The sequence below is a fragment of the Nipponia nippon genome, unplaced genomic scaffold, assembly GCF_047370975.1.
Source record: "Nipponia nippon isolate SJK-2023a ecotype South Korea unplaced genomic scaffold, ASM4737097v1 scaffold_1, whole genome shotgun sequence".
NCBI lineage: Eukaryota > Metazoa > Chordata > Aves > Pelecaniformes > Threskiornithidae > Nipponia > Nipponia nippon.
The window spans coordinates 164,288,788-164,314,051 of record NW_028262290.1 but is presented as its reverse complement, the minus strand read 5'-3'; the positions used below and the strand labels follow the sequence as shown (position 1 = coordinate 164,314,051).

Sequence of the window (25,264 nt, the reverse complement as noted above, 5' to 3'; positions counted from 1 at the left end):
GTTCTATCCTTCGTATAGGATTGCTTAAATCCTCCCTCACACCTTGGGTAGCAAATATAAACTTGATCTGTCATGCACGAAACTGCAAGTCATCAGGACCAATGTACGATACGCCATTTACAGCTTTCTCATCCCAGGCCTGCTGAACTTTTGAATACTGAATCCCTTTGACCTCTGCTACATATAGGAATATTGCAGTGGTGTCATATGGGAGGGCTGCAAGAACGGATATTAATAAAGTAAACATTACAGAGACTTGCTCTTGCAGATAGTGGGGGATTTCATTAAATACATATTTAATTATCATATAAATACAGTTGTTAAAATAACTGTATAAAGCATCTATGTTTAGGTGTATAATCAAATTAATTCCTGTTTACATCAGAACCGATACTCTTACTGCTTATGGATTAATCTCATGATATTATTTGATGAGACTTTTCTAAAAGTTTTGTAAAAATTGCACAATATTGATTTAAGCGTTTAAAAATTCAATGAAAATTTCTAACTTGGGTGCAGTAAATTGTCTGAGCACTCAATTCCTCTTCCATCATTGTACAATTATCATTCCACCATTTAAAAAAGGTTTTGAATTATTTAAAAAATATTCACTAAGGATAGGTAAACAGTTATGTTATAATTGTGTTCAGAGACAAACATTTGAAAGGAATTTTGCCCTTTATTTACCCAGTAAGCTATAAACTCTAATTTCCAGATTTTCTTTAAACCCACCTAATTCTGCAGTAACTCCTTTGACTCTATTGGAAGTTATTCCAGCCTTTTACATGCATAAATGAGACAAGGCGCTGCAAAAAAACCATCGAGCTCTAGGTCAGATATTAACATCAACATTTGCACAAAATCCTTTTTCATTATGGTGGGATTTGTTGTTTTACCTAGCGGCAGAAGAGAGCCCTTGGAAGTTAAGTGGAAGGAAAATTAGGTTAAGCTATTCCACCTAATTGTTGTAAACGCATTTTTATTTGCAGTCAGTGCAGTTTTGGGACACTATTGAAAACATCAGCACTAATCATAAGTTATTAAACAAATGACACAGACGCTACAAGTTCCCTGGGCAAGAACTCTTTGTGATTTTATAGACATATTTTGAAGTTGCAATTCACTTTTAATTCTGCCAACTGAAAATTACCAGAGCTTATTTATTATAGGCTGGCTGGAAGATTGCAAACCAATCGCTGGAAAAATTACTTTGAGATTAAATTAAGGGGTTTTTTTTAGAAATTTTACTAGTTTATTAAATAAAAAGTGGGGCTTGCCATTGTCTTTTTTTATATCTCAAGTAGGTTGAGCAGTTCAGAGTGTGTTCAAAGCAGCCGGGTTCAAATGGTGTCTTAATTTTACTCCAGCAGATAGGATGGGAACCTGCCAAAAATCTCTATGAGCTCTTCAAATGGTATCTTTCTTATTTTTAAAAAAATGTCATTTTTAAGAAATATTTGCAAAATCATTAAATCATTTCTTTTGATCCTCAGATGCATCAACAGCTTCTAGTTTGTTATGGGACCAGGGTCAGGAAAAATTGCAAATTATAGCGAAAAAGAGATGGAGTAGACATAGCTGTATTACAGGGCTCTCCTGGGTTTCCTAGGGGGTTTTTTTGATGCTGATTTTCTGTACTGATGATAATTATTTTAGTTTTCATTGTTATCAGCTTGGATTTTGCACCCAGTCCACAAAAGCTTGGAAAATGTTCAGTGTTTGAGGAAACTGTTTTTCTAGTAAGTGAAATCACAATTTAAAGAATGTCAGCTCTCCAGGATTTTCCAGATCAAGGCATTTTCAGGTTTCTCACACCATCACTACCTTATCATAGGAAAAAAAAAAAAAATTGGAAAAAAAAATAGGACCTTGTTTTCTAGCTTTGACCTGCCAAACAAAAATGTCAGAATCTCATGGTAGAATAAACAGATTTTGCAATATTGTTCTCCACAAAATATTTAATTTCAAAGCTAAATCATTCAGTGTTCAGAGAGCACTCTGAATTCTCATTCTTGGTCAGAAACACTAAAGAAGATGCTGGAAATAACCACAGAAAGCATGGATGGGATGGTACAGTTGTTTTTTTTCACTCCAGTTTATTTTGATTAACTGAGCAAAGTTAATTTAATCATTTCAGCTTTTGCCTTTCTTTAACCCCATGCTGTTCATACTGTTTTCTTTGTAGTCACTGAACAAGAGACTAAAGTGCCCAAGAAAACCATCATCATGTAAGTGCTGATTTTTTTTTTTTTTTTTTGGTAACATTTGTGTTTTGCCTTGCTGCCTATGCATGATCCAATAACAAGCTTGTGTTTATTGGCCATGCAAGAGTGTTCATTCCCATCCCACCACATCTCATGGTATTCTGTGTTATGCAAAGTGACCACCTGAAAAAAAAAATAAATCTTACCAGTGCTGCTATTTTTTAAAAGAGATAGTATTAGACACAGCCTGGGTCAGTTTTTTTATGATATTGCGTGTGAAAAAATTCCACTGAATACTGCCAGAGTTGCACAAGACCTCAAGAAGGTAGAGTCTGACTCTCAGTGTTAAAAATAAACCAGCTTTGAGAACCGGCTAATCGACAAAATGTACAAATATAACAAATACTTCAGAGCTTACAGTGATTTCTTCTGGCTTTCTGTTTTAAATTCTTCAGGAAAACCTTTTATGATGAAGCAGAAGGAAGATGCACATTTTTATCCCCTTCTGTCTCTATATTTCTAATATGAAATTTTTTCCTGATAATGACTTGGGCTTTTTGGATACTTTGAGCCTGGTTTATATTGGGTGTCTATAACACATAAAGATTAACTTCAGGAAAAAGCAGTACTTTCTCAGTCATATGTAGACCAGAAGCTCATCAGCCATTAAAAATCTTAAAGTATCTTCTTGTTTATATCATAAACAAATACATAATAAAATTGTTTCATGCGCTGGAAGGGAGACATTGCCCTTCTGCGGTAGACCATCAGAGCACTTCCAAGCTATTCAAATCATGTCCTAATGATAGTAGGTGACAATACAATGGATATTTTGGGGAAATGCATTCCCTTAAGAGTTGTAATATTGCTAAAATCAGTCCTTGACTTGGACATGATGCTAAAGTTGACTTTTTTTACTTTCATTAGATGGTGAGGAGGATGGGTAAAATGACAGCTAAAATATGGTTAAGAATTTTTACCTTTTATCTCTTTTATTATTTTCTGTGATGACTGTTAGTTATGATCCATGCACTTAGCCCATTTGGAGCCAGTGGCTTATAAGACAACATGTCCCCCTTCCTAGCAGCTTCCACCTTGAACAGGCAAAGAGCAGACAGCAGAGGCAGAAAGGGGTTCTGCCTTTGCTCCTCTCTCTTCAGCACACCAGTTAACAGCTCCAGTCATCAGACTTTTTTACCCTGCAAAGACCAGAAAACGAAGGTGTTTCTGCCTATACCATCTCAAGGACCAGGGTTCAGGTACCAGTGCGATAGCTAAACAGAGAATTTTTTTTTTTTTATATATATCATATTCAGAAACATCCCGAAAAAGTCATGAGCAGGAAGGAATCCCTCAGAGCCAGACCCTGTCTAAAGCTTAGGAAATCTCATCTTTCTACATCTCTGTGCCTGTAAATCACCTGTAAAAGAGATGTAAAATAAAAGCATCTCTCCTCAGTCAGCTAACAGTCCTCCATTTCCCTTTATGATTTCAAACCACAAGCAGCAGCATTAATATTGGTTGATTAAATAATATTAAACTAATACAAAATACCATCAGTTAAGCTAATTTCTAAATTTGTGACATGTAAATTCCACAGACTATTGCTCTGGACAGCTCAAGAAGCAATTCCTCAATTAAGGGCTGCAGCCCCAAAGGAGGTTTGGTACATTTATGAGTGGGATCTCAGAACAACAGAAATTCCCCTCCTTTTGCTAGTGGATGTGGTCACGAGCTCATTAGATTGGACCTCAGCTGGAATTGGGATAGTGATGGGGTAAAGTTTGGGAACAAGTCTCTAAAGGCACATTCCAGCTCTCCTTAATGTGTAGCGCGCTGAGGAACAGAAGCAGCTTTGAAACTACTAGTAGAAAATAACAGATAATTTAGAGATGGGATTGAACAATGTCTGTATATGGAAATCCTAGACCCAAAAAAGCATTTTAACCTTGAAATGTAGAGCAAAGTCTAATGCAAGCACATGTGGATTCATTCTCATCTTTATCTAAAGTGATTTAGTTTTGTGTAATTCAGAAAGGCACCGTGGCCATTACGAAGGCTCTGCGTAGACCTTAACGCTCTATAGCAAAACTATAGAAAACCTAGGGGAAAGCAGTGGAAATGAGCAGTAGAAGAGAGGGTGCTCTGGAAGAAAAGAAATCTCACTGTAACTGATCCAGTCCTGGACTTCACCGCGTCCTCAAAGGGAGAGATTGATGGTGGAAAGAAATCTGGTCTCCATAGGAGAAGGCAATACCAGACTCCAAAAATGAGAGCAATAGATGAGAAAGGCTACAATATATCTAAGAGGATTAGTCTTCCACGATGGTTAGAGAAATGCAATAGAAGAAACAGGCTCTCCTGTCACAAGGACTCCTTCCACCCTTCTTTGTATCTCAGAGCAGAGCGAGCTGGAGAGCAGAGCTGGTGACTTTCAGCCCTGCGTGGCTGTCACTAGAGGCTGGTGAGGAGAAAGAGAGAAATGAAAAAGCTATTGTCTTGATTCATAATCCCAGTTCAGGCCATTGTCTTTACCATTCAGTTAATTCTTTTTTTATCCTGTTGCTTGGAGGTAGGGACAGAATCCCAACACAAACAAAATCAGCTTTGCCTGTTCCACTGAACCAGCGACCTCCGCTGTAGAGCATTAGCTTCCTTGTGCTTGCAAAGCAAATGTTGTCTTTACCTTCAAGTTTTTCCATGTAAGGAATGCCACTGAAAAATCTGCAGGAAAAACTGCATGTTAAATATATAAATTAAGAGCACTGAAGTCTGGGTTTAGGTGTTCCTGTCCCCAGATTTTAAAGCTGTTTGATCCAATTTCATCTGTAACTCATTTAAAGTCAAAGTTTGTCCTGGCGTGGGAGCAGAAGATTGTTTTGACACAAACTGTGTATTTATACAGGGATGCTGAGAGGTCCCAACTTCTTTGGATATGTCAAAAAATCTAAAGTAAGGCCAGCAGAAATATGCTGAGAAATTATAATCGTGCATCCCAGATTGGTTTGGTACCCCTATGTCAATTGGTGGTAATAAGATCAGGCTGTGCCTGCAAAAATGATATTATGAAGAGTAAAAATAAGTACATTTTGGCATTGATGACTTGTGCAGGAAAGATTTTTTTTCCTGGTCTCCAAATGCTCAATGGCCTTTTAATGTAACTGTTCTGCATGTGAAAATGCAGATCTCTGGTCTCAAAAGAGTCTTTAATAAGCAAAATGGAGATACGTTACATTTATTAAAAAAGAGGAAGCTGCTGACCCTACTGTAATAAAGGGCATTTTGCTATTGATTTTGATGAAGCCAGGATTTTACCCAAGGATACTCAGGAAAAGGTTAAACTCCTTGAGTGTTTAAAATCTTTGGATGAAACCGCTATATGGGTCCAAAGTAGCAGAGTAGGTGGTCAACACAAGCACATGAAATATAGCAGCATCCAGAAGAACATTTCTCAGCTGGACACACTTGTCGTGTGTTCATGCACTCAAGGTGGTTAATGGAGCTAGGATTGACCTGGGGGAAAGGGCACTGAGATTTTCCTTGGATCAGAAAGTAAGTGGAGATGGGCATGTGGGTGTGTGCGTTGCGTGTGTATCCCTTCCAAAATGACACGCTTCACCAAAAGCTGGAGTACTCACAAAACTAACCCCACTGTAGCGCCTTGACCGTCAATGGCATGTGCTGGTGGAGTGTGGCTCCCTGAAAAGTCTCGTCTTCCTGCCAACTCCATTTCAACCCTTTCTGTCATCAGAGAGGAAACGATAACCACTGTGGTGAAGAGCCCAAGACAAAGGGGAAGGGTTTCTCCCGCACGTTCTTCTTCAGGTCATTCGCCTTCCCGCTCCCCAAGAGCGGAGCCAACTCCAGAGCCAGTTTATGTCTCAAAGATCAGGCAGCCTGTCCACAGACATGAGCAGGAGGCAACACCGATGTCTGCTGTTCCCATGCTTTTTGTCACAGAACCAGAGGACAGGCAAGGAGCAGCAGCTAGAGATGTCGTCATAGAGACCACGGTGGAAGAGAAAAAGCCCAAATGGGTTGAAGTGGAAGAAATAATTGAATTCAAGGTGAAAAAAACACCAAAACCTACAAGGAAAAGAGGCTCTTCCCCAGCAAAACAAGAAAAAGATGACTCAGGGGCGTTAACATTCACTTTTCCCAGCTCAAGGCCTAAGCGTTCCCCAGAAGATGATCCAAACACAAACAACTCCAACAATAACTTGGTGGAACAGTCAAAATCTTTGCCTAATGACAGTCTCTCTGAAGCCGATATCCAGTCCCTGGTGTATGCAACTGAGCAGGAAGAACCTCAAGTCAGCAATGAAGACGGAAGCTCCCCGTGTGGGTCCGAACAACTAGGAAATAATTCATTTATGGATTATGGAACTGAAGGAAAGAGCTTCCCACAGGAAACAAGTGCTCACTACGGGTCAGACGTCCCTTCCCCGCTGCTTGCCTGCGGGGGTGAGCCTTTGATCTTCAGTTTTGAGACAGCTGCTGCAGACCAGCACAAACTTCTGTTCTCACCAGCAAGTCCAGAGGTTACAGAGGAGGCAGATGAATTAGACATATCTTGGCCTGTTGAAGAGGGGGTACCTGAAGTAATACAAGATGAGGATAATGTCGTTATAGTTGATGAACCAGAGGAACTACAGACAGATGACATTAGCACCCGGGACCGCAAAATCTTAACCCACAATGGCAAAGTATTAACTTTGGAGGATCTTGAAGATTATGTTCCTGAAGAAGGTGAGACCTACGGGTGTGACGATCAGAACCATACGGCAGACAAACCCTGCGAGATCTCTGTGCTCCAGACAGAGATTAACGAGCCAATGATTGGGAAGCCAGTGCTGCTGAATCTGGGGAGACCTGTGGTGTCCAAGCCCAGGCAAAGTTTTTTCAGCCAGTTTGAGGAGCCCATTCCTGGGGGCATGTTCATGTCAGCAGCTAGAGTAACCGGTGTGCAGTCTGTAGGCCCCTCAAACATCTCTTTCCATGTGAGTGATACCTGCGTGGCAGTGACGCCTGGACTGCACGCAGCAACAGCGGCAGCTTCTCCTGGTCCCTCCTTCACAGTGAAACCATCTTTCTGCACTGAAGTCCAGCTCTCACCAGACAACGGGCAGTCAAGCTTTAAAACTGAAGTTTCCACAAGAACCCTCAGCTATGGGACTGTTGGCGAGCCTGTTACCTTGCACATCAGCACAGAAGACCTCTCCCAAAGCTGAGGAGATGCAAGCGTAACTTTCAACACAAAAGAAAGTGGTGTTTTAGAAAAAACTAATCAAAATTGTTGTAGGTGAGGGGAATTGGTGGCAAAGATTACAAGGTAACATGTATGAGGGAATACTTTTGAGAAAAATATATTTAAATACAATATGTCGAGCTTTTCCAGTCTTAAAGGGAACATGTCTGTCGGAACAGTTTGTAATTTTAAAAGCTTTGATCGAGGTGAACATTTATCATTCCATAGTGGAGCAGTGATGGTAGGTTTAGGAAAAGCCTGATTCTCCTGCCTATGACAGAAATATAAATGAATAAGTGCATTTTTGTCCATGAACTTTAAAATTATTTCAAGTGCCAATTTGTAAATTATGGTGTGGCAAGAAGGTGAAAGTATCTAAGCTTTTCGGCACCCTTCAGCAGCTCAGGATAGGAGCACTGGTTCCAGCTAAAGCAATCTCCTGTCGCTGTGTGTGCCCGAAGGTCAGGAAGCTTCACACTGCTTTGACTCTGCTGTATGCTTTTGACACCAATTAGCTCTATCAAAATTTCTTCATAAACCTTTCAACAAACACATTCTGGTTACATTATTTTAAGCTTCTGCCACGGAATGAAACATATAGAAAATATTGCATTTACTAGAGATACAAAGGGCTGCTCAGACCTTTTGGTTGAAATCCTAATTTGACTGAAGTCAATGGTGAAAGTCCCACTGACTTGAGGAAGCAAGGATTTCGTTGTTCTCTTCTGCTTTAAGTAAAAAAAGACCATCTTTTTTAACTGACTGCTATTTTCAAGTCCACTTCCTAGTTGTCTGAAGATGTAGGTTTCATTATTCTGCATTCTAGTGTAGTGGATTTATAAACCATATCTTTTAAATAATAGGTTTACTTAACGTGCACTGAAAGATTAAAGTGCTGCACAAAATGACTTCTGCATCTATCATCAAATACTAATACATACAAAGAACCACAAATGTGGTCTTTGTCAATAAATATTACTGGAAGAATGTTTGGTCTCCTGTACATGCCAGTGGTGAAAAATTACTGTTAACAGATTGATGGACAATGTCTCCTGTATGTGCTAAGAGGATTTCACCACTGAGCTACAGCAAAGTAGCGGGAGCATAAAGACAGTTTTAAAAAAAAAATAAAGAAAGGAGATATTTACCATAATGCCTGGTTGAAAAATACATCTGTTCAAAATGTATTGGGCTGCTTGGAAGCACTGCCAGTTGCAATTGCATCGTATTACTGTAACCATGTACGTTGAGCTGTCTTGTAGAGGTACTGCCTTCTGCTGAGTTTCTCTGGAGCTTTGAGCGGGAGCGCTGGTTGCGAGGGGAAGGCTAAGATGCACTGAGCGTGGCCCATTCCTGTTGGCTTCACCAAAAATGGATGTTGCACGGACCTTCAGCAATTTGCTCAGCCCTGGAAAGAAATGAGCTCATAGGCCCAAATATTGATCCCAGTTGAAGTCAGCTGGAGTTTGTCATTGATCTCAGTAGGACCAAGCACTGGCCCTCTCTGTCTGACAGAGATGTGGGGTGAAGAGTCCCAACACCTTGTCCCAGCTGAGTTGTGTAGCACTGTCACGATAGAAAATGTTTTCATTTAGATGGTGCAGGGAAACCAGAAATGCTCAGACACAGTTGAATTTCTAACTAGCACAAAGAGAGAGGATTGAGTGAGTTTTTGCCTTGGAAATGTTTATGTGTGACGTTGCTTCGGTGTTCCCAGCTAGGTAAAATTGTGAAGCTTGTTCTGGAGTCCTCCGGGCAATATTGCCGCTAACGGGGATTGAATTCACAAAAGGTGCTTGTAGAAAAGAATACATTATTTTTTTCCTTCTGTGGCTGCACCTTGATCATGTGCTGACTAAAATGAACATATTGATTTCACAGCCTTTTACTTTCAATATCCAAACAGGATGTTATGTGTAATATCATGTGCACTACCCTCATGATATGTATACCCCTTTTCCAGTGATTACACGTGGTGAAAGAAATCAAGCCTCTTTTATGTTATTGTCCTGCTTTTTATAACATCTCCTTGGTTTATACTGTTTGTTTTATAATTAAGCAATACGATGGATATATATTAGTGCTTTTTTCATATATTGCACTGTATGTTGGAAAGTAACAGACATACAACAGGGAAATACCTTCAAAACTAAAAATATTTCTTTTATATTGGGCCTGATTCTGATCTCAGTTATTCCAGTATCAATCTAGAATAATTCCACAGAAGGAAGTGGATTTGATTCCGATTTACAAAGATATTGCTGAGAAAAGAATTTGGCCCATGATAGTCTTCAAAAATATATTATTCATCCAAAAGATAATAAAGATGTGTAAAAGAATGTGGAGGTTTCGTCCTGTTGTGGTTGATGCCCAGGTGTTTCTAAAGAAGCTAAAAGGTTGCAGTTCAGATGGTCGTAGAAGAAATAACTATACTTTAATTCATTAGCTTAAAGCAATTAACCTCTGTTTACATTTTCTTTTGAAATTTAAGCAAAAGAGAATCAATTGAAAGGAATTTTTAAAATCCTATGCAGGACTCTGTTCAGAAAGTGAAAGGTTTATGAAAAGTTCATTACATATACTTTCAAAATATTTTCCTGGAGGTTAAAAATTATGCTTGTAAGTGATTAAACTATGTAGATAACTAATGAGACGTGTGGGGATTTATTTCTTGTAGATGAAAACATACAGCTGTATTAAAAATTTTAATACAAAGAATGTTTTACTAAAATTCCTGCAGGTAAATGGGTATTAATAAAGTGGAAACTTCAGTTTGCTTGAGGTACAAAAAGAAAAAAAAAAACACACAAAAAAAATCAAATGCAAGATATGCTGTTAGATGCTGAGTTTATATCAATAAATGTCTCGCATCAGCTGTCACTGAACTCACTGGGTTTCTGTGTTCTTCTCTGTTCACGGCACTTAATAGTCTATCAGCTCATCCACTTCTCTCATTGACTTCAGCAGGAGCTGGGTTGCAGCCCAAGAATATTAATGTAGTTGGGCTCTGGCTCCTGTTTTTTATGGACAGTTTCAGAAATGTTGAACTGAAAGAACCTGCTTTTAGGGATACTTCCAACTCAGATCTATGAGTCAATAATTTTGAACAATGCTCGTCCCCTTGGGTCCTTCTCTGAGGCTGAATTGGAACTTGAAAATACATGTCAGTCTTGTGTTCCTGGTTATTGACTGAAGGAGATGTGGGGTGGAAAGGTCCACGGTTGAGATTTCGGAATTGGTAAACAGGCTGTCCATCACAGGTGTGTCATCACTGCGGTGTAAGTTTGACGTACCTAGCTAATATTGAAGTTCCTCAGGTCGGCAGCTTGAATCACAGTGTGTAACATCCCTAAACAGGGAGGAAAGTGCTGGTATCAGCAGCATGGGGGAGACACGTGGTTATATATAACCTGTGTGTATATACCTGTGAATATATTTTCTCATTGAGAGATACTAAGAGCGTTTCATGCCTTTCCAAACAGTTCACTTGTTGGCAGCTGCCCAGCTCGTAGGACAGCACCAGCTGGCAGCAATCACAACAGGAACACCAGAAGATCAAAATATTTATCTAGGAAAATGTTTAAAGCTCTTCCATCTGACCCAGTGCTGATGAACACTGATGGGCAGTCTGGGACATCCTGTGAGCAAAATTTGCTTTTTCCACCAACAAACTCAGAACTGAACTATTTCGTAACCACTATGCTCATGGGGAGGACACTGAAAACAAAAGTCAAGTGAGATGTCTTCAAAGGGGGCTGATCGAAATGTAGCCTTCAACTTTACCTGCTAAGGACTATCATGGGGATTCCCTTTCTTAAGGACAGGAAAGGAGCAGAATCAAAACATCTACAGGACATGCTCCTGTGTCAATGATGTTAAACAAGTCAGACCCATTTGTGTGTAAGTGCTCTTATTTTTTTCTTGAACCACATGATGGTTTGAGTTTGCACTCTTGCTTGGCAAGCAATCGCATCATGAACACGATGAATTGTCTTAATCTGACATGCATTTTGTCTGCCTTTACGGTTACTTGAGGGTTTCCCTATATACCGTCTGTCCCCTTGTTGTGCCTCTTCAAGCTGTGTGGAAGGTGTATTGGGCAGGAGATTGGATGAGATGAGCTCCTGAGGTCCTATGATCCCATCCTAGCCTAGTTTCTTCTACCAGCGCTGGCTGGGGATGAGACCACGGTATTTGTCTCCTGAGTGGCCGTTCTGCAAAGACGTATGCTTGAAAATCCATTTTTCTGTGCGGAAAGCTTTTGTCTTCTCTCTGCCTTCCAGACTGTGAGTTTCTTGAGGCAGAAGTTATATCTTCCTCTGTATAATGCTTCCTTATACACAACTGCTGTGCATTACTATACAGAGCAGGTGACTTTGCTTCTAGAGTACCTTGCAAAGGCATAGTGCAGTACAAATTTAAAACTCTCAGGTAACTTCTAGTGCAAAGCCCAGCAAAAATATTCAGATACTGTAAAGTAGGACAAATACATTAGTCTAGAGCAAGGAGTAGCTTTTCTGTCATCCTCTCAGACTTACAGGCTCATGAAGCAGAACAGCCCTCCCTTCTTTCCCCTGCCCTTCACCAGAGTCACTGATGAGGCTGGTACCTGCTTACTCTTTCTCCTTCCCTGTGAGAATAACGTCCTCCTTGCACATAGGGTCTGTATCAGTGCAATGAGTCACCGCTGGGTTCATTTTGTTGATCTTAATAAAGGTATTTTTGACAGACCAGCCAACATAGGGTTGAGTTGGGAGATGGATCCTTTGTTCTGCTGTCTGGGGAGAGGCTGGGTGTGTGTGCAGTGTGGCACAGTGTCCTCGACTTGGTGAGATACGTCTTTCCGAAGTGTGTTGTGCCAACCTTCTTATTTTAAGTCTTAGTTATATTCCCCTCTTGCTGGAATAAGCATTTCTGCATCAGCTCTGTGCTCTAGGAGGGGAAAATGATATGATTGAAAATATTTCCATGGGTTGGATGATGCTGCTGTTTTCTTTTTCCCCTGAAGAGAGAAAAGCTGTTCTTCTTGTCTGTAGGAATGACTTCCCCACAATCAGAGATGGAGACTTCTGTCCAGGCCTCGCTTCAGCGTGCTGATAAGGAGATCAAGACAGCTCTAAAGAAACTCGTGGACTCAGCGTCACTGCTGGTGACTCTTCCCCCAGGCATGCGAGAAGGAGCTGATGGCCTTGGCCTTCCTGGGTCTGTTCCTTCAGACCATGCAGAAACAGCAGCCAGGTCCTCTATGCTAGTTCATGAAGCCAGTACCCAAACCCAGACTGCTGGAGGTCATGGTAGGTTTGGCATGAATCTGGAAAATGTCCCATGGGAGTCAAGAGAGACAAAAATATTGAACATGCCAATAATGATAATTTTCCCCTCATTTTTCTGTTTCGTTGTGTTTTGAACAGTTGCAGATTAAGAGAGGGCATTCAGACCCAAAGAAATGTGGGACTGTGGGTTGGGATTAGGTTGGACACAAGTTTGAAGCAGATCTTTCTGGAAACAGAAGGTGTTTGAAAACTGTGTCTGAAGTAGACTTTGGTTCATTACCTGCCCAAAATGGAGAGATTGGGGATTTTTTTACCTTTAGTCCTTTGACCCTGGACTTGCTTCAAGTTTTTTTGGGGAAAAGGTGGGGTGGGACCCCTCCTTTACACTTCTAGAAGTCTTTTTTTTTTTTTTTTTTTTATTTGGTGGGGTGGGTAAGGGAGGTTGCTTTTCTTTTATTGTTTGCCATAAACAAGCTGGAAATGTGTTTAACACCCCTGTATCAAGTGCCGGAGACTTTCTAGGATTTTGGGCACATCAGGCTTATCTGCATTTCACTGGCCCTGGAGCCTTGATAGACTCCTTAACAGTTTCCATGTGATTAAAACCAATGATGCGTGTGACTGTGTCTTGCCGGGAGAACAAGTCTTTTGTCTTTGCATTGTTTTTTTTTTTTAAAAAAAAACATGAATAAGTGGCAACCCCTCCTCTCTTCCTTCTGCCGTAACAACTTGTCTAAGCTGTCACTGTCAAGTCAGAGTAACTGTCTTCCACCAGTGTCAACTTAAAAGGACTATGTCAAGTAGCCTTCAGCCCTCAAACTGCAGATGCTGTTTAAAAGAAAAGATATTCTGGTCTAAAACGTAACAAGGATAGAAGCTTTTCATGGAATCAGACCCAAAATAACTGCATAAAAAATGTCGGGGCTTTAAACCCTTGTTTCCTTTATAGTAGGAAATCACTTGTGACAATAATCCTCTGGTGAAGCAGGATGACTCAAAAATCATAAGTAAAATGTCGACTAGCAGATTATTGCCTTAGTCATAACTACAGAGTAAATTAGTGAATAAGATGGTTTTGCAGTCCTTCCGTCTGACAAAACTAAGAGTGTTATTAATATGAGGAATTATTTTAATAAGATGGAGACTTGACAACTGCCTCTACAATCACATGCTTTGAATAAAAAGAAGCAAATATTTCAATAGTGCTGGCAATAAGAAAGCACAACCCCACCAACCTGGTGTCTGTGACTGCCAGTAATGCCTCAAATAACCATGTTTTCCACCCCAATAGAGCTGTTCTACGTAATTTCTAGAAACTGCTGCTTTCTTCCAAAACCAGCCAGCACCAAACAGCCCTTGAGTGCTCCCCAAAAAGGCCTTTCCTGCTGGGGAGAAGATTCCTCTTGATTTAACCTTTTCTCCTCAGATGAAAAAGGAGATGATGCGCTTTATCTTATGGGGTAACTCTAATGGTCAACATCAAAAGGCAATCGGGTACTTCTGGAATGGAAGATCAAACCATTTTTTGAAGATACACCTGATAAAATAATGAATAATAAAAGGACAATACCTGAACAGCTATCAAGCTGCACCATCTTTTTGTTTCCTTGTTCCTATAAGCCCAGATGCCAAACCTTGTTCTGGTGTAACTTAGAGTTGGACAAGGACTTTTTCAAAGAACTCAGTTGAGGTGCACCAATGCTGACGTTACAACATCGCTAGGTCCTCCATATTAGCATACTTCCATATTATCTCCATATTAGTTTTACCCCTAGCCAGGGCCTTCCTTGACCACCAGTTTTACATTGGTGTAAGCTTACTCATTTCACTGATGCTGTCTGTGATTGCACTAGTGAGTCAAGAGCTGTTCTCATAAGGCAAAGTTTAATTAATTGAAGCATTCATGTGTATGACGCTAATGCTGGGCATCCCTGGAGGTATTTAAAAGGTGCAGACATGGCATTTAGGGACATGGTTTAGTGGTGGACTTCATAGTGTTAGGTTAACAGCTGGACTCAATGATCTTAAGGGTCTTTTCCAACCTAAATAATCCTATGATTCTATGATTTCATCATAGCCATGAGCTGGAACTCAAACACAGTTAAATTATCTCCTTTAAAGAATGTATTGAACCCATGCTATCCTTCCAGTCATCCTATTTCTTCTTGTCCCTACTGACTGCCTTTCCTATTTTTGTCTGTGTGCATTTCCTTACAGAAAAGTTAGTTTTGCCCAGTCAGCAATGTGCGACCCTTCAGTCTCTCTGATGTTATTCAAGCCCTTTGCTTCACGTGGTCTTCTCAAAAGGGCCAAATTCTCCCCTTAGCTTCAGTGATTGCACTCATCTGAGGTCAGACGGACTCGGTTCTGACACAAGGCAGACTAGAGATGGCTCCAAAGGTTTGCTCTGGGTTTCAGGTGTGCTGTCACAGGTGACGTGTCTAACTTGCCTTATTTCTGCTGCCAGACAAAGCACAAAGGCAGATTCCAGCTGAAGAACCAAGTGTGCCAAAGCCTAGTCCTGGTCCTTCCCATGAAGAGACAGCTGCTGGAGATGAAAGCACTCAGGAGCGCACTGTTCCTATTACCAGGTAAATATCCATCTCAATATACAGACTCCCAAATGTGGCAGACTTCGTTACAAAAAAAGCAAGTCCTCTGTGGTGGAGGAAGCAGGTGGTGACTTGAACTGATTCTTGTAGGTTTGTTATGATTTTTAGAATCCTATTCATACATGCATTGTACAAGAAGGATAGAAAAGGTTGGAGAGAAATTAATTCCCCCAAAACAAAATTCTTCTTGTATTAATTTTAAGTAAATAATTATGTGTCTGGTGGTTAAACACACAGATCAATGGCAGGGTGTAATCCTGTATCTCTGTAGTTGTATGTGACTACGTAATGATCTTTTCTCTTGGGCTTCATGAAAGAACATCACCAGCCGCCGGGGCAGGAGGCTGGTACGGAAGAGAAGGAGATGTGGTCTGGGATGTACACAGTGAGGTTTATATTGAGACCACGGAAAGAACTTGTGTGTATAAGACTGAGGAGAAGACCCCAACAAGTAAGTAAGAACCTTGTTTCCCTTTCCCACATCCCATGATTGTCATTGTCTTCTCTTTTGGTAATAATTTCTGATGATTGTTTTTTTAAATACTTCCATTTCTTCAGCAGTAACTGTTTATTAAACAAAAAGTAACAGATAAGCATGAAGATAAGAAGCCTAAAAGTAATACCAGTATAAAGAAATCCAAATCTATCGCTGTGATATCTCCTGTTTTAACATTAAGCGAATGTTATATCCTAAATGGCCAGTCCTATGAATCCCGTTTGAGTAACTCAACCTACATCAGCACGCTATGAATAAAGTCATGGTGTTGTGCATGCAGCAAACCCTTGCGTTTCAGCAGGTCCTCCCTATATGCAAGTGACAATAGAGGATGTGCAGGTGAATTCTGGGGAGCGTGCCAAATTTCAAGCAGTCATTGAAGGAACCCCTGAGCCTACTGTTTTGTGGTTTAAGGTAAGTGCAGACTTTTCTCTGGCTGAGAGTGAGGACCACAGAAAGGACCGTAGTGCAGTACTTCTGCGGGGAGTTTCTTTTGCTCTTTCATCCCACACCTCTTACACTGATTCTGGGTCATATCCATAGACTTTGTTGAACCAGCTGCGGTTCTCGCTGGAACCACCAACCATGCATCTCACCCTGTGTTGTCTCCAGTGTCACTGTGGCTCCTTTCGCAGAGAGGGCAACCAGAATGGTTTTGGGGGTGAAGATGAGCAGGGAGGGCGATTGGTTCCTGCCTGAGAGCCACCACGATGTGTGCTGTAGTTTTGGGGTCAGGGATGGGATTGAGCGTTTTATTCCAATTGTCAATGTGATTTCCAGGCTCCGTATCTTTTCTGCAGCTAATTGGTAAAATGAGTGTGACTAAGGACAATGAATAGCCCATAGAAAGGAAGGAGACATAATTTATTATTCCTCAGAATATTGTCGCGCCCCTGAAATAAGCCAGTGTTGTTCCATAATGATTTTCTGTAACTCTTCTGTCCAACTAAGTGTTCTGTACACACAAGTTTTATTCCATTTTTTTTTCTGTATGGGCAGTGCAAGGATGAGCTACTCAGGTAAATAAAATAACCTTAAAAAACAAGCAGAAATGCAAAGAACCCCCTCCTATGCACACATGCACATGCACACACCTAAACATCTTGAAAAGAATAAGAACAAGGCAAGAATACATGATACACCCTGCTCATATTCTTGCAATCTCTGACGTTTTCAGCTCAGAGTTACCGCAAGCTAGCTGAACTTTTATCTAGTTACTAACCCACAGTAAAGCTCTCCACGTGCTTGTCCAGTCTCCTCTTGCGCCCATGCAAGCGTCTTGCATGTACAGTGTCCTTTGTCAAGGAGTTCAACCCAATGACACTATCCTGAAGTGCCACCTCTTTTTGGCTTTCTGTACGTATTTACCACAAGCTTCATGTGTTGGCTCTTGCATCTTGTACCAGGAAAAGTTAATCCCTGCCCACTCGCCAGGCTATTCATAATTCTGTACAGCTCTATCATGTCGTATTGCTAGAGCCTCTCTTCCAGGCTGAAGAGCCCCAGCTTGCTCTGTCAATCCTCATCTGGAAGCTGTTAGAGAAAGAACATTGCTGCAACAGTACCACACCCTGGGCAAACCGAGGATTTATAAGATGATGCTTTCTGTCTTATTCTTAATTTCTTCCCTAATAATTTCTAACATCTGGTACTTTTGGACTGTCGCCAAGCACTGAGCTGGTGCTGCCATGGAGTGATCTACTGTAACTCAAAGTTTTGCTCCAGTGTAATAAGGAACAGCTCAGAGACTGACATTTCATGTGGGGGAATAGGGTTGCATCACTTTACATTTATTGTATTATATACATTTATCTGGCACTTTACTGCCCAGACAAGTGGTTTCATAAGGTGCTTTTGCAAATCTTCATAATCTGCTCTCTGTGTCACACACACTCCCTCCTCTCCTTTTCATAGCATTTATGAATGTATTAGGCAGCAGAAGTGCCAGCACAAGCTGGAGACCAGGCAGGAGCAAAGTGGCTGATCCTCGTGCTCCCTGGGCTGACTGCTTAGGCATGGTGTGCTGGGAGAGCTGAAGAATAAACCACAAAGCTCTGGTGATCCCTCCCAAGCCTATATTCCTATGAATGGGTTATGAAACAAAAATGTTATTGGGTAATGTGGAAGCAGAGAAACAGTTAGACATGGGGGACTTCTTCAGCCAGCATTTTGTTAGTGAGATTTGCTAGCCTAAACAGTCTGTATTGTAGCTCTGCTCCTGTATCTTGTTTCTTGAAGAGAAGAAACATCTGTTTCCATCTTGTTTTTTCCAGTGCCAAAATGTCATTTCATTCTTTCAGGGCACTTCGTTGCTGACAGATAGCAACAGGATCCATCAAGGGAAGGAAGGAACAACGTATTTCTTAGTCGTGGACAATGCTGTCTCGGAAGATGGTGGTGTTTATACCTGCGTTGCCAAAAATGCAGGAGGGGAGGTTTTGTGCAAAGCAGAGCTTATCGTACATGAAGGTAATGGCATTCTTTCAGCTGCAGGACTTGCTTCCATAGCCAGTGCAATACGTACTCTGCTGCAGTCATCTTCTGGTACCCATACGGCACCTGCTCTGTATTCCTGCATAGCATCTGTATATTACCAGTACGGCAGGATCCAGTATAAAAACGAATGATCTAATGACCTACACATATATATACAAATGAGATTTTTTTTTTCTCTGCTTCAGACTACATGATGAACTGATACAATGGGCCGCAGAAATAAGTGAGGCCATGTCTTTGGTGGCGTTCTGCTCTTTAGCCTGGCTCTTCTGATTTATGTCAGGTGAAGATGCAGGCCCAAAGTTCATACTGACAGGTTCTGTCATTGAACAGCTCCACTTAATTCTGTGCAGACGTTTAGAGGACCCCTGTAATTTTTCCTGCCTTAAATTGTCCTGTAATAACTTTGCACGCTATTAGCAAGGCACTGCTGTCTGAATATTAACACTTATATTTTCCTTCATTTCCAAAGCTAAGAAAGACCAAGCAGCAAAGAAAGTGGCCACCAGGAGAAAGCTCCATTCCCTTTATGAGGTTAAGCAGGAGATTGGAAGGTAAATGAATTTTCCAACTTTATAGCATCACTGCTGGAGACTGTCTAATCGTCCACCTGAGCTGCTGAGCATGTGTAACCAGAGGCAGAGGTGGGCCCAGCTGTGGACAAGTCTGAAAAGGTCAAAGTACTGGCAGAAGTGGGAGGTCACCCCATTGCAGGTGTGCTGGAAACACTTTCCTGAGGTTTCTGACAGAAGATGGGAGAGTCCACACAGCCCATAGGTCCAGGTAGCTCCAACCAGAAAAAATAAGAGCCAGAGGCTGGCAGGATAGGTGCCCAGGTATGGCTTCTTGGCAATGTTAGCATCACAAGCCCATAGCGACACATGCACAAGCACCATGTCCGTCCAAGGGATCCAAGAGCATCAGCCTTTGTCAGCACAAAGCTGTATTACCTGAAACAGCTTTTCCCTTGATGTGAACTCGTTGCTTAGCTTTGAAGCCAGCCAGGAGAGGGCAATAGCACCTCACATACAGGAAAATGAGCTTTTTATGTTGGAGAATTTAAGCCCTGAGCAGTAGGGAGTTGTCAAAGGCTGGGACATGGAAAGGTCTACACCTGCTCTGTAGAGGGCTTTCAACCAAGTCTGAGCAGGGCTTGTCCTTTGATTTTTACACAGGGGCTGCTTCAGCTTTGTGAAACGAGTTGTACACAAAGGGAACAGAGTGTCTTGTGCTGCCAAATTCATACCTCTACGAAGCAAAACGAAGGCTCGAGCACATCAAGAAAGGGATATTCTTGCCTCTCTGTCCCACGACAGAATTACCAGGCTCCTGGATCAGTTTGAAACACGGAAAACGCTGATTTTGATTCTGGAGTTGTATCCTTTTCTGTGCTGCTTGTCTGAGGAGGCTGGGAAGTACTAGGGAGAGGTCATTTATTAAATAACTAAGCGATTAACCATTTTTAGGTTTTGCCTGAGGTAAAAGGACGTGCATAACCTTTCTCTGCACTGCAGGATAGCATAGCTCTGTGAGATCTTCACTGAAGTACTATGTTTCTGCTGTTTTAGGAAAAATCATGATACTTGCATATACAAATGTGAATGAGTTGTTAGGCACCAAAACTCTTTTCTGAAAAGTCTGGAAGAGAAGGACTCTGTTTCCATGAGATCCAGTCTGGGTGAGCACCAGGAAAATGCAGCGCAGAGCAGAAAAGCCCATAGCCAAGAGGCAGATTTTAGCACAAGCAATGCCATGCTTCTGCTTGCAGGGAGCACAGGTTTAGAGCAGCCCCGTTCTGCAAGAAGGACGCTGCTGCAATAGAGACTTTAATGAATTACATGCACATTACGTTGCCTGAGATCACCTCATGAATTCTGCTGTTAGCTGGATAGAGGTGGTTACAGAGTAAAAACAAGCATTCAACTGTAGTTCTGTTTTCCCTTAATGACGTTGTCAGATGCTCCAGCGAAGAGCTCCTTGACCGTTTATTCAAGAAGAGTGTTGTCACTGAAGCAGAGGTAATCTTTCTTTCTCATTTGAAAGCCCAGATGTGGTGGGTACCACCAGAGTACCTTCCAGCTGCATTTTTCTTTTTGAATATGAGGAATGTCTTTGAACCAGTGATAATTTGTCAAAACAGAATCAGCCTTTAAAATGTGTTCCCATCAGCTTTCATTACTAAGTTGAGTTTCTTTGGGGAATAACTAGAAACAGCCAGTATTTTTGAGCACCAGCATTGCATTCAGCCTAATACAGATGATATTTGCTCTATTATCATTGCTGCTTTGCCATCTGTCACCCGGAGCTCCTATATCTTCACTTGCTTAATAATGCTTTATCCACTCGCAACTGTACTTCTATCCACTCCCTTTCAGTCTCCAAACCAAGGGCTGAAATTACAGTTTCTAAGGGGCTTTTTGAGATCCTTGGTGCTCAAAGTTCAAAATGTTTCACACCTCCCATCTAGTAGCCAGGTGTCCCATATTTATTGGTAAAATTGATTTTTCTTAGAAATACTCAGGGAAATATCATAGAATCATAGAATGGTTTGGGTTGGAAGGGATGTTTAAAAATCAAATGTCAGCTAACACTATGAAATGTCAAAGGTAGAGGACTTCCAAAGCTGAAGCTAGCTGTACATCTTCACTCCTTGTTCAGTCATAGTCAGATTGGATCTACATATAGTCAAGTAAATAGGTTTACAACAGAGTTTTAAAATGTATTTGTGTTTTAAATGTGTTTGCCTGATTTACACCAAGCCAGAGCTGAGTTTGAGTTAGATAAGTTAGACAGTTGATAAGGTTCATCAAACTTGAGGATATCTGGATCTCTTTTTTGCATGTTTGTAGGGTTGTTTTTTTTTTTCTAAAGTAAGGGCTTTTTGACATATAGAAGGCTCCAGGAGGGCAATGTGGTCACACATGAGGCACAGTTTCCTTCAACAGGGTAATGTTATTATTATTTCCACTGCAAGACTAATGTAAGAAGTTCATTCTAGTTTTAAAAGTATTTCTAGTTCAATCTCTCCCTCCCTGATATATTAACAATGTTGGGGGAATCGAGGACCCTCTTATTTACTATTAATGTTTAATAATTGTTTAATAATTGATGTAATTTTTAGGTCAAATTGTATATCAAGCAAATTTTGGAAGGAATCAAGTATCTTCATGACAACAACGTCCTTCATTTGGACATTAAGGTAATGTGCAATGGCAGGTCTAGCTTATCATAGCCTCTTGTTGGTCAGGGAATGGGCACTCTCTATTCAAATTATTCTTACTTACAACTGAAAATATTGCCTGCTTTGAAGAAAAGTTTCTCCCTTTTATTTTATTTCATTTGCTAGCCGCTGAATATCCTCATGGTTTATCCTGAAAGGGAAGACCTTAAGCTCTGTGACTTCGGATTTGCTCAGAAGATCACACCCTTTGAGCCTCAGTTCAGCAAATACGGGTCTCCGGAGTTTGTTGCCCCAGAAATTGTTTCTCAGTCACCAGTGTCAAAAGCAACTGATATCTGGTAACCTATCATCTTTCTAAAAAGCTTTTGCCCTAGGTGGCCTGAATTTCCATTTATTGTTGATAAGTAAATGGAGCAGTGATAACAACACAGCAAACTGAAAGTGAACACTGAGAATCCAAAACCCATCAGGGCTCTTTAAAGCTCTTTCTGTCTCTTTTGTTCAACCATAATTGAACTCTGACAGCTAATTAATGCAAAGGAGCATCTTAGAGGAGATGATCTTTATTAGAGGCAGAAATTAGGGAGGATGATCCCAAGGAGTTTTCTAGAAAAGGCAAACAAACTCAAAAAAAGTATTCTGAGTCTTCTCCTCTCTCTGTGCTTTAAAAATGGAGGATTACTTGCAAACAACTTTTAAAAATGTTGAAGGGAAAAAAATTGAAGGGTGAAAACAATAGCTTTTGGGATTTATTTTCCTTGGAAAGGTGAGGAGAAGAAGGTGGTCTTACTGTGCCAGGGTGTCTAGCGGCAGGAGGAGGGGCTGTGTGCTTGAGAAGGATGGAGAAATAGTGACAAACACCTGACATTTGTGTTCCCTCTCTCCTCAGGGCTGTTGGAGTCATCACGTATTTAAGGTAAATAAATCTTCTTGGAGAGACTCATTCAATATCCCTTTGTCAGTCAGAGCCCTCAAGTACCTTCAAGTGAGGGATTCGAGTGGAGCATTGAGTCCTTCTATAATGAGGGCAATTTCTTTTGTGGTTTTCTCCTTTACTCACTGGTTCCTGGTTGCCCAGGCCTTTAGTCATTGTCCCTGAGAGCTGCTCTCCTTGCAGTTAGCGATGAGAGCGGTGGATGAGGTTCAGCCTTCCCCTTGCCTGGTTTAGCCAACAGCCTACTGTAGCTGTGCAAAATCAAACCCTTAATTCCTTATCTGTGACACAGGGATAAATAATTCAGGTAAGTGCCATGTAATGCTGGGGGGAAAGATGCTCTGTTAGTGGACGCACTGCTCACAAGCATTGCAAGTCCCATGCACGGAATCTCTCAAGCATTTTAAAGCCCCGTGTAAGCATTTGTGCTTCTGTCATTTGAACAGCAAATAAAAGTCTAAAGTCTGTCTCCTTTTATTTTATGGTGTTCAATAAATAAGCTTAACATGCAAGTCTCCATTTGCTGGGGAGAACGACAGAGGAACCCTTCTAAATATCCAGAACGGGGAAATTTCATGGACCATTCCTGATTTTGTTCACTTGAGTGAAGATGCAAAGGACTTTATGAAAGGGATCCTGCAGCAGAACCCCAAGTGAGTGCACTTTTGTGCTTCCTACAGCCAGTGTGCAAAGACGTTGGTATCATCAGAGCTGTGGTTGTTTTGAAAAGTAGAAAGCTGAGTGAGACGTGGTGCATTATGCCCTAATTCTTCCTTATTATTCCCCATTACCCAAAACGCAACTTGGCTATTTGCCAAATTGGCCTGTTTCTGGTATGGTGATGTCCCCACTCCCTGACTCCTCCAGGCAGATGAGTTTCTGAAATGACATAGAGAAGTGGGGAGAGCAAGGACAGGTATAGAGGGAGTTATGTGAGAATTAAATAATATTAACCGCATTCATTAAGCAATTTCAAGTACAAAAGGTGGCTCGAAGGCTTGTTTGCAGGCACTTGCTTTTTAATTTCATTTCTATTCTTTCTGCCTGCTGTCAAAGCTATTTTTGCTCTGGGCACCTAAAGAGTCAAAGTCACTCTCAGGGCTGCTCTCGAAGCTCTTGACCAGGCTCCCTGCGGAGTGCCCTCGGGTCTTCCTGAGGATCTGCAGGGAGTCTCAGACTGAAAAAGGAGGATCGTTTCACCTCACGGGAAGGAAACCTTGGGTTGAAAGCCTCTGTCTGTTTGGCTTCTCAGCTCTAAACCAGCAGCCTAAGGACATACACAAAATTGTATGTGTGTGTCCACGTGAAGCAGGCACCTTCAGGAAGATCTTGTGGTTGCTGTTGGAAGTGACTTGCTACTAAAATGGTGATCTTTTCTCTCATCAGAGCCAGGCCAAGTGCTTTGGACTGTCTTGCCCACAAGTGGTTCATGGTAAGTTTGTCCTGGTTCTTTAGTAGAGTCATTAAAAATACTGAGGTTGGAAGAGCCCTTTGGAGGAGCAGCTCTTAAAGCTGCTTTATATTATTTGCTGGTTTATTTTTTCTCTTGGTTTCCTACTTTCTGTCCTAGGGAGTAGCTCAGGCATAGCTCTCCAGAAAGAGGAGACACATTGGTATTTACATGTCAAGATATCTTTCCTTTCAAAAGATAAAGATTACTGCTGATGTGAGCAGCTATAGCATGTCTGTATAGAAGGAAACTGGCTTTGCAGAGCAAAGTTATGGTTTACATTCCAATGCCTTAAATCGCTGAGGAGAAGAGCTAAAAACTAACAAAAAAAAAAAAAAAAAAAAAAGGAATTTAATGAAATGCATTGAACAGGGCTTGCTTTTATTATTGAAAAGCTGAGATTGTCCACAATTTAGCCATGAGGGGATTGTAGCATTTGGTCTATTGTAACATTCCTAAATAAAACAATTCTGGAAGGGGGAAATCCTAACCCAAAACTTCTCAGGAACTGAAGTAAGGATTTTTTAACCAATGATTTTCCTCTCATTCCACTTGGCAGCATAATCTCCCCCTCGAAGCAGCTCATTTCATTAACACCAAGCAGCTCAAATTCATCGTGGCTCGGAGCAAATGGCAGGTGAGTTGGCCTTAATCTATGTTGGTTCTTTTTACTTATATTTCTTTTTAATTACATTTGCATCTTTTGAAGTTTATCAGGCTAGGATAGCGAGCACAGCAGAGATCTCAGCTTGGCTATGAATGGGGAATAAGCAGAAGACAGTGGTCGATGGATGTGGCAGAAATAAATTATCTAGGCTTTTACTGCCTGGGAATCATTTGGCTAATGCAGGTGCCTGTAAGACACATGGTTGTGTCTCAGTTAGGTACCCTCAGCTGCCTTTGCTCTTGGTACTGAATTATAGACAGGTCCCAAGAAGATTCCTCTTTTCCTGAAGTTCTCTAAAATAATCAGGTTGTTTGCCTTCCGAAGATGCCTGTTTCTCTCTGTTGGCTGTAAGGGGAGGCCAGCTGCTCAACTTCAACTGAGATGTCTCACATGGCAGAAGTTAGAGCAGATGAAGCCTACCTCCTACAGTATGGTAGGTCTTCTGTTGGCCTAAGTCACTGTAGGTTGTACAGCAGTCGACGGATTTGAGGCCATTTATTCCAGCTAGGCTCTAATCTGATGTGTTCTGTTAAAAACTCCTTTTCCATCTGTTTTGAGTGGCCAGACTGTCTTTGAAAATCTCAAGCAGGGTCCTGCTTCCCTGTTCACAACAGCAAGTATGTCCCCTGAAGACAATATAGTTTCCCCTCTGTGAATGAGAGAAGAGGAAGACTTGGAGAGCAAATGAGGCCTGGATTGAGGA

The 25,264-nt window shown here is 41.2% G+C and overlaps 1 protein-coding gene across 5 annotated transcripts in view; it reads left to right on the top strand.

Moving 5' to 3' along the window:
* OBSCN (obscurin, cytoskeletal calmodulin and titin-interacting RhoGEF) overlaps positions 1-25,264 on the top strand; it is a 196,106-nt gene that overhangs the window by 154,464 nt on the left and 16,378 nt on the right. For 2 of the 5 annotated variants that reach the window (XM_087731710.1, XM_087731692.1), the window contains 14 exons: positions 12,489-12,746; positions 15,193-15,316; positions 15,655-15,788; positions 16,135-16,247; positions 18,134-18,302; positions 18,802-18,883; positions 19,505-19,705; positions 20,287-20,347; positions 21,451-21,528; positions 21,676-21,848; positions 22,400-22,426; positions 22,945-23,097; positions 23,831-23,876; positions 24,454-24,531. In XM_087731710.1, the coding sequence (XP_087587836.1) occupies positions 12,489-12,746; positions 15,193-15,316; positions 15,655-15,788; positions 16,135-16,247; positions 18,134-18,302; positions 18,802-18,883; positions 19,505-19,705; positions 20,287-20,347; positions 21,451-21,528; positions 21,676-21,848; positions 22,400-22,426; positions 22,945-23,097; positions 23,831-23,876; positions 24,454-24,531 (1,697 nt within the window). Of the gene's footprint in view, positions 1-2,185; positions 2,229-5,955; positions 10,333-12,488; positions 12,747-15,192; positions 15,317-15,654; positions 15,789-16,131; positions 16,248-18,133; positions 18,303-18,801; positions 18,884-19,504; positions 19,706-20,286; positions 20,348-21,450; positions 21,529-21,675; positions 21,849-22,399; positions 22,427-22,944; positions 23,098-23,830; positions 23,877-24,453; positions 24,532-25,264 lie in introns of those variants that run through there. The other 3 variants (XM_087731726.1, XM_087731720.1, XM_087731701.1) reach the window with 2 other exon arrangements.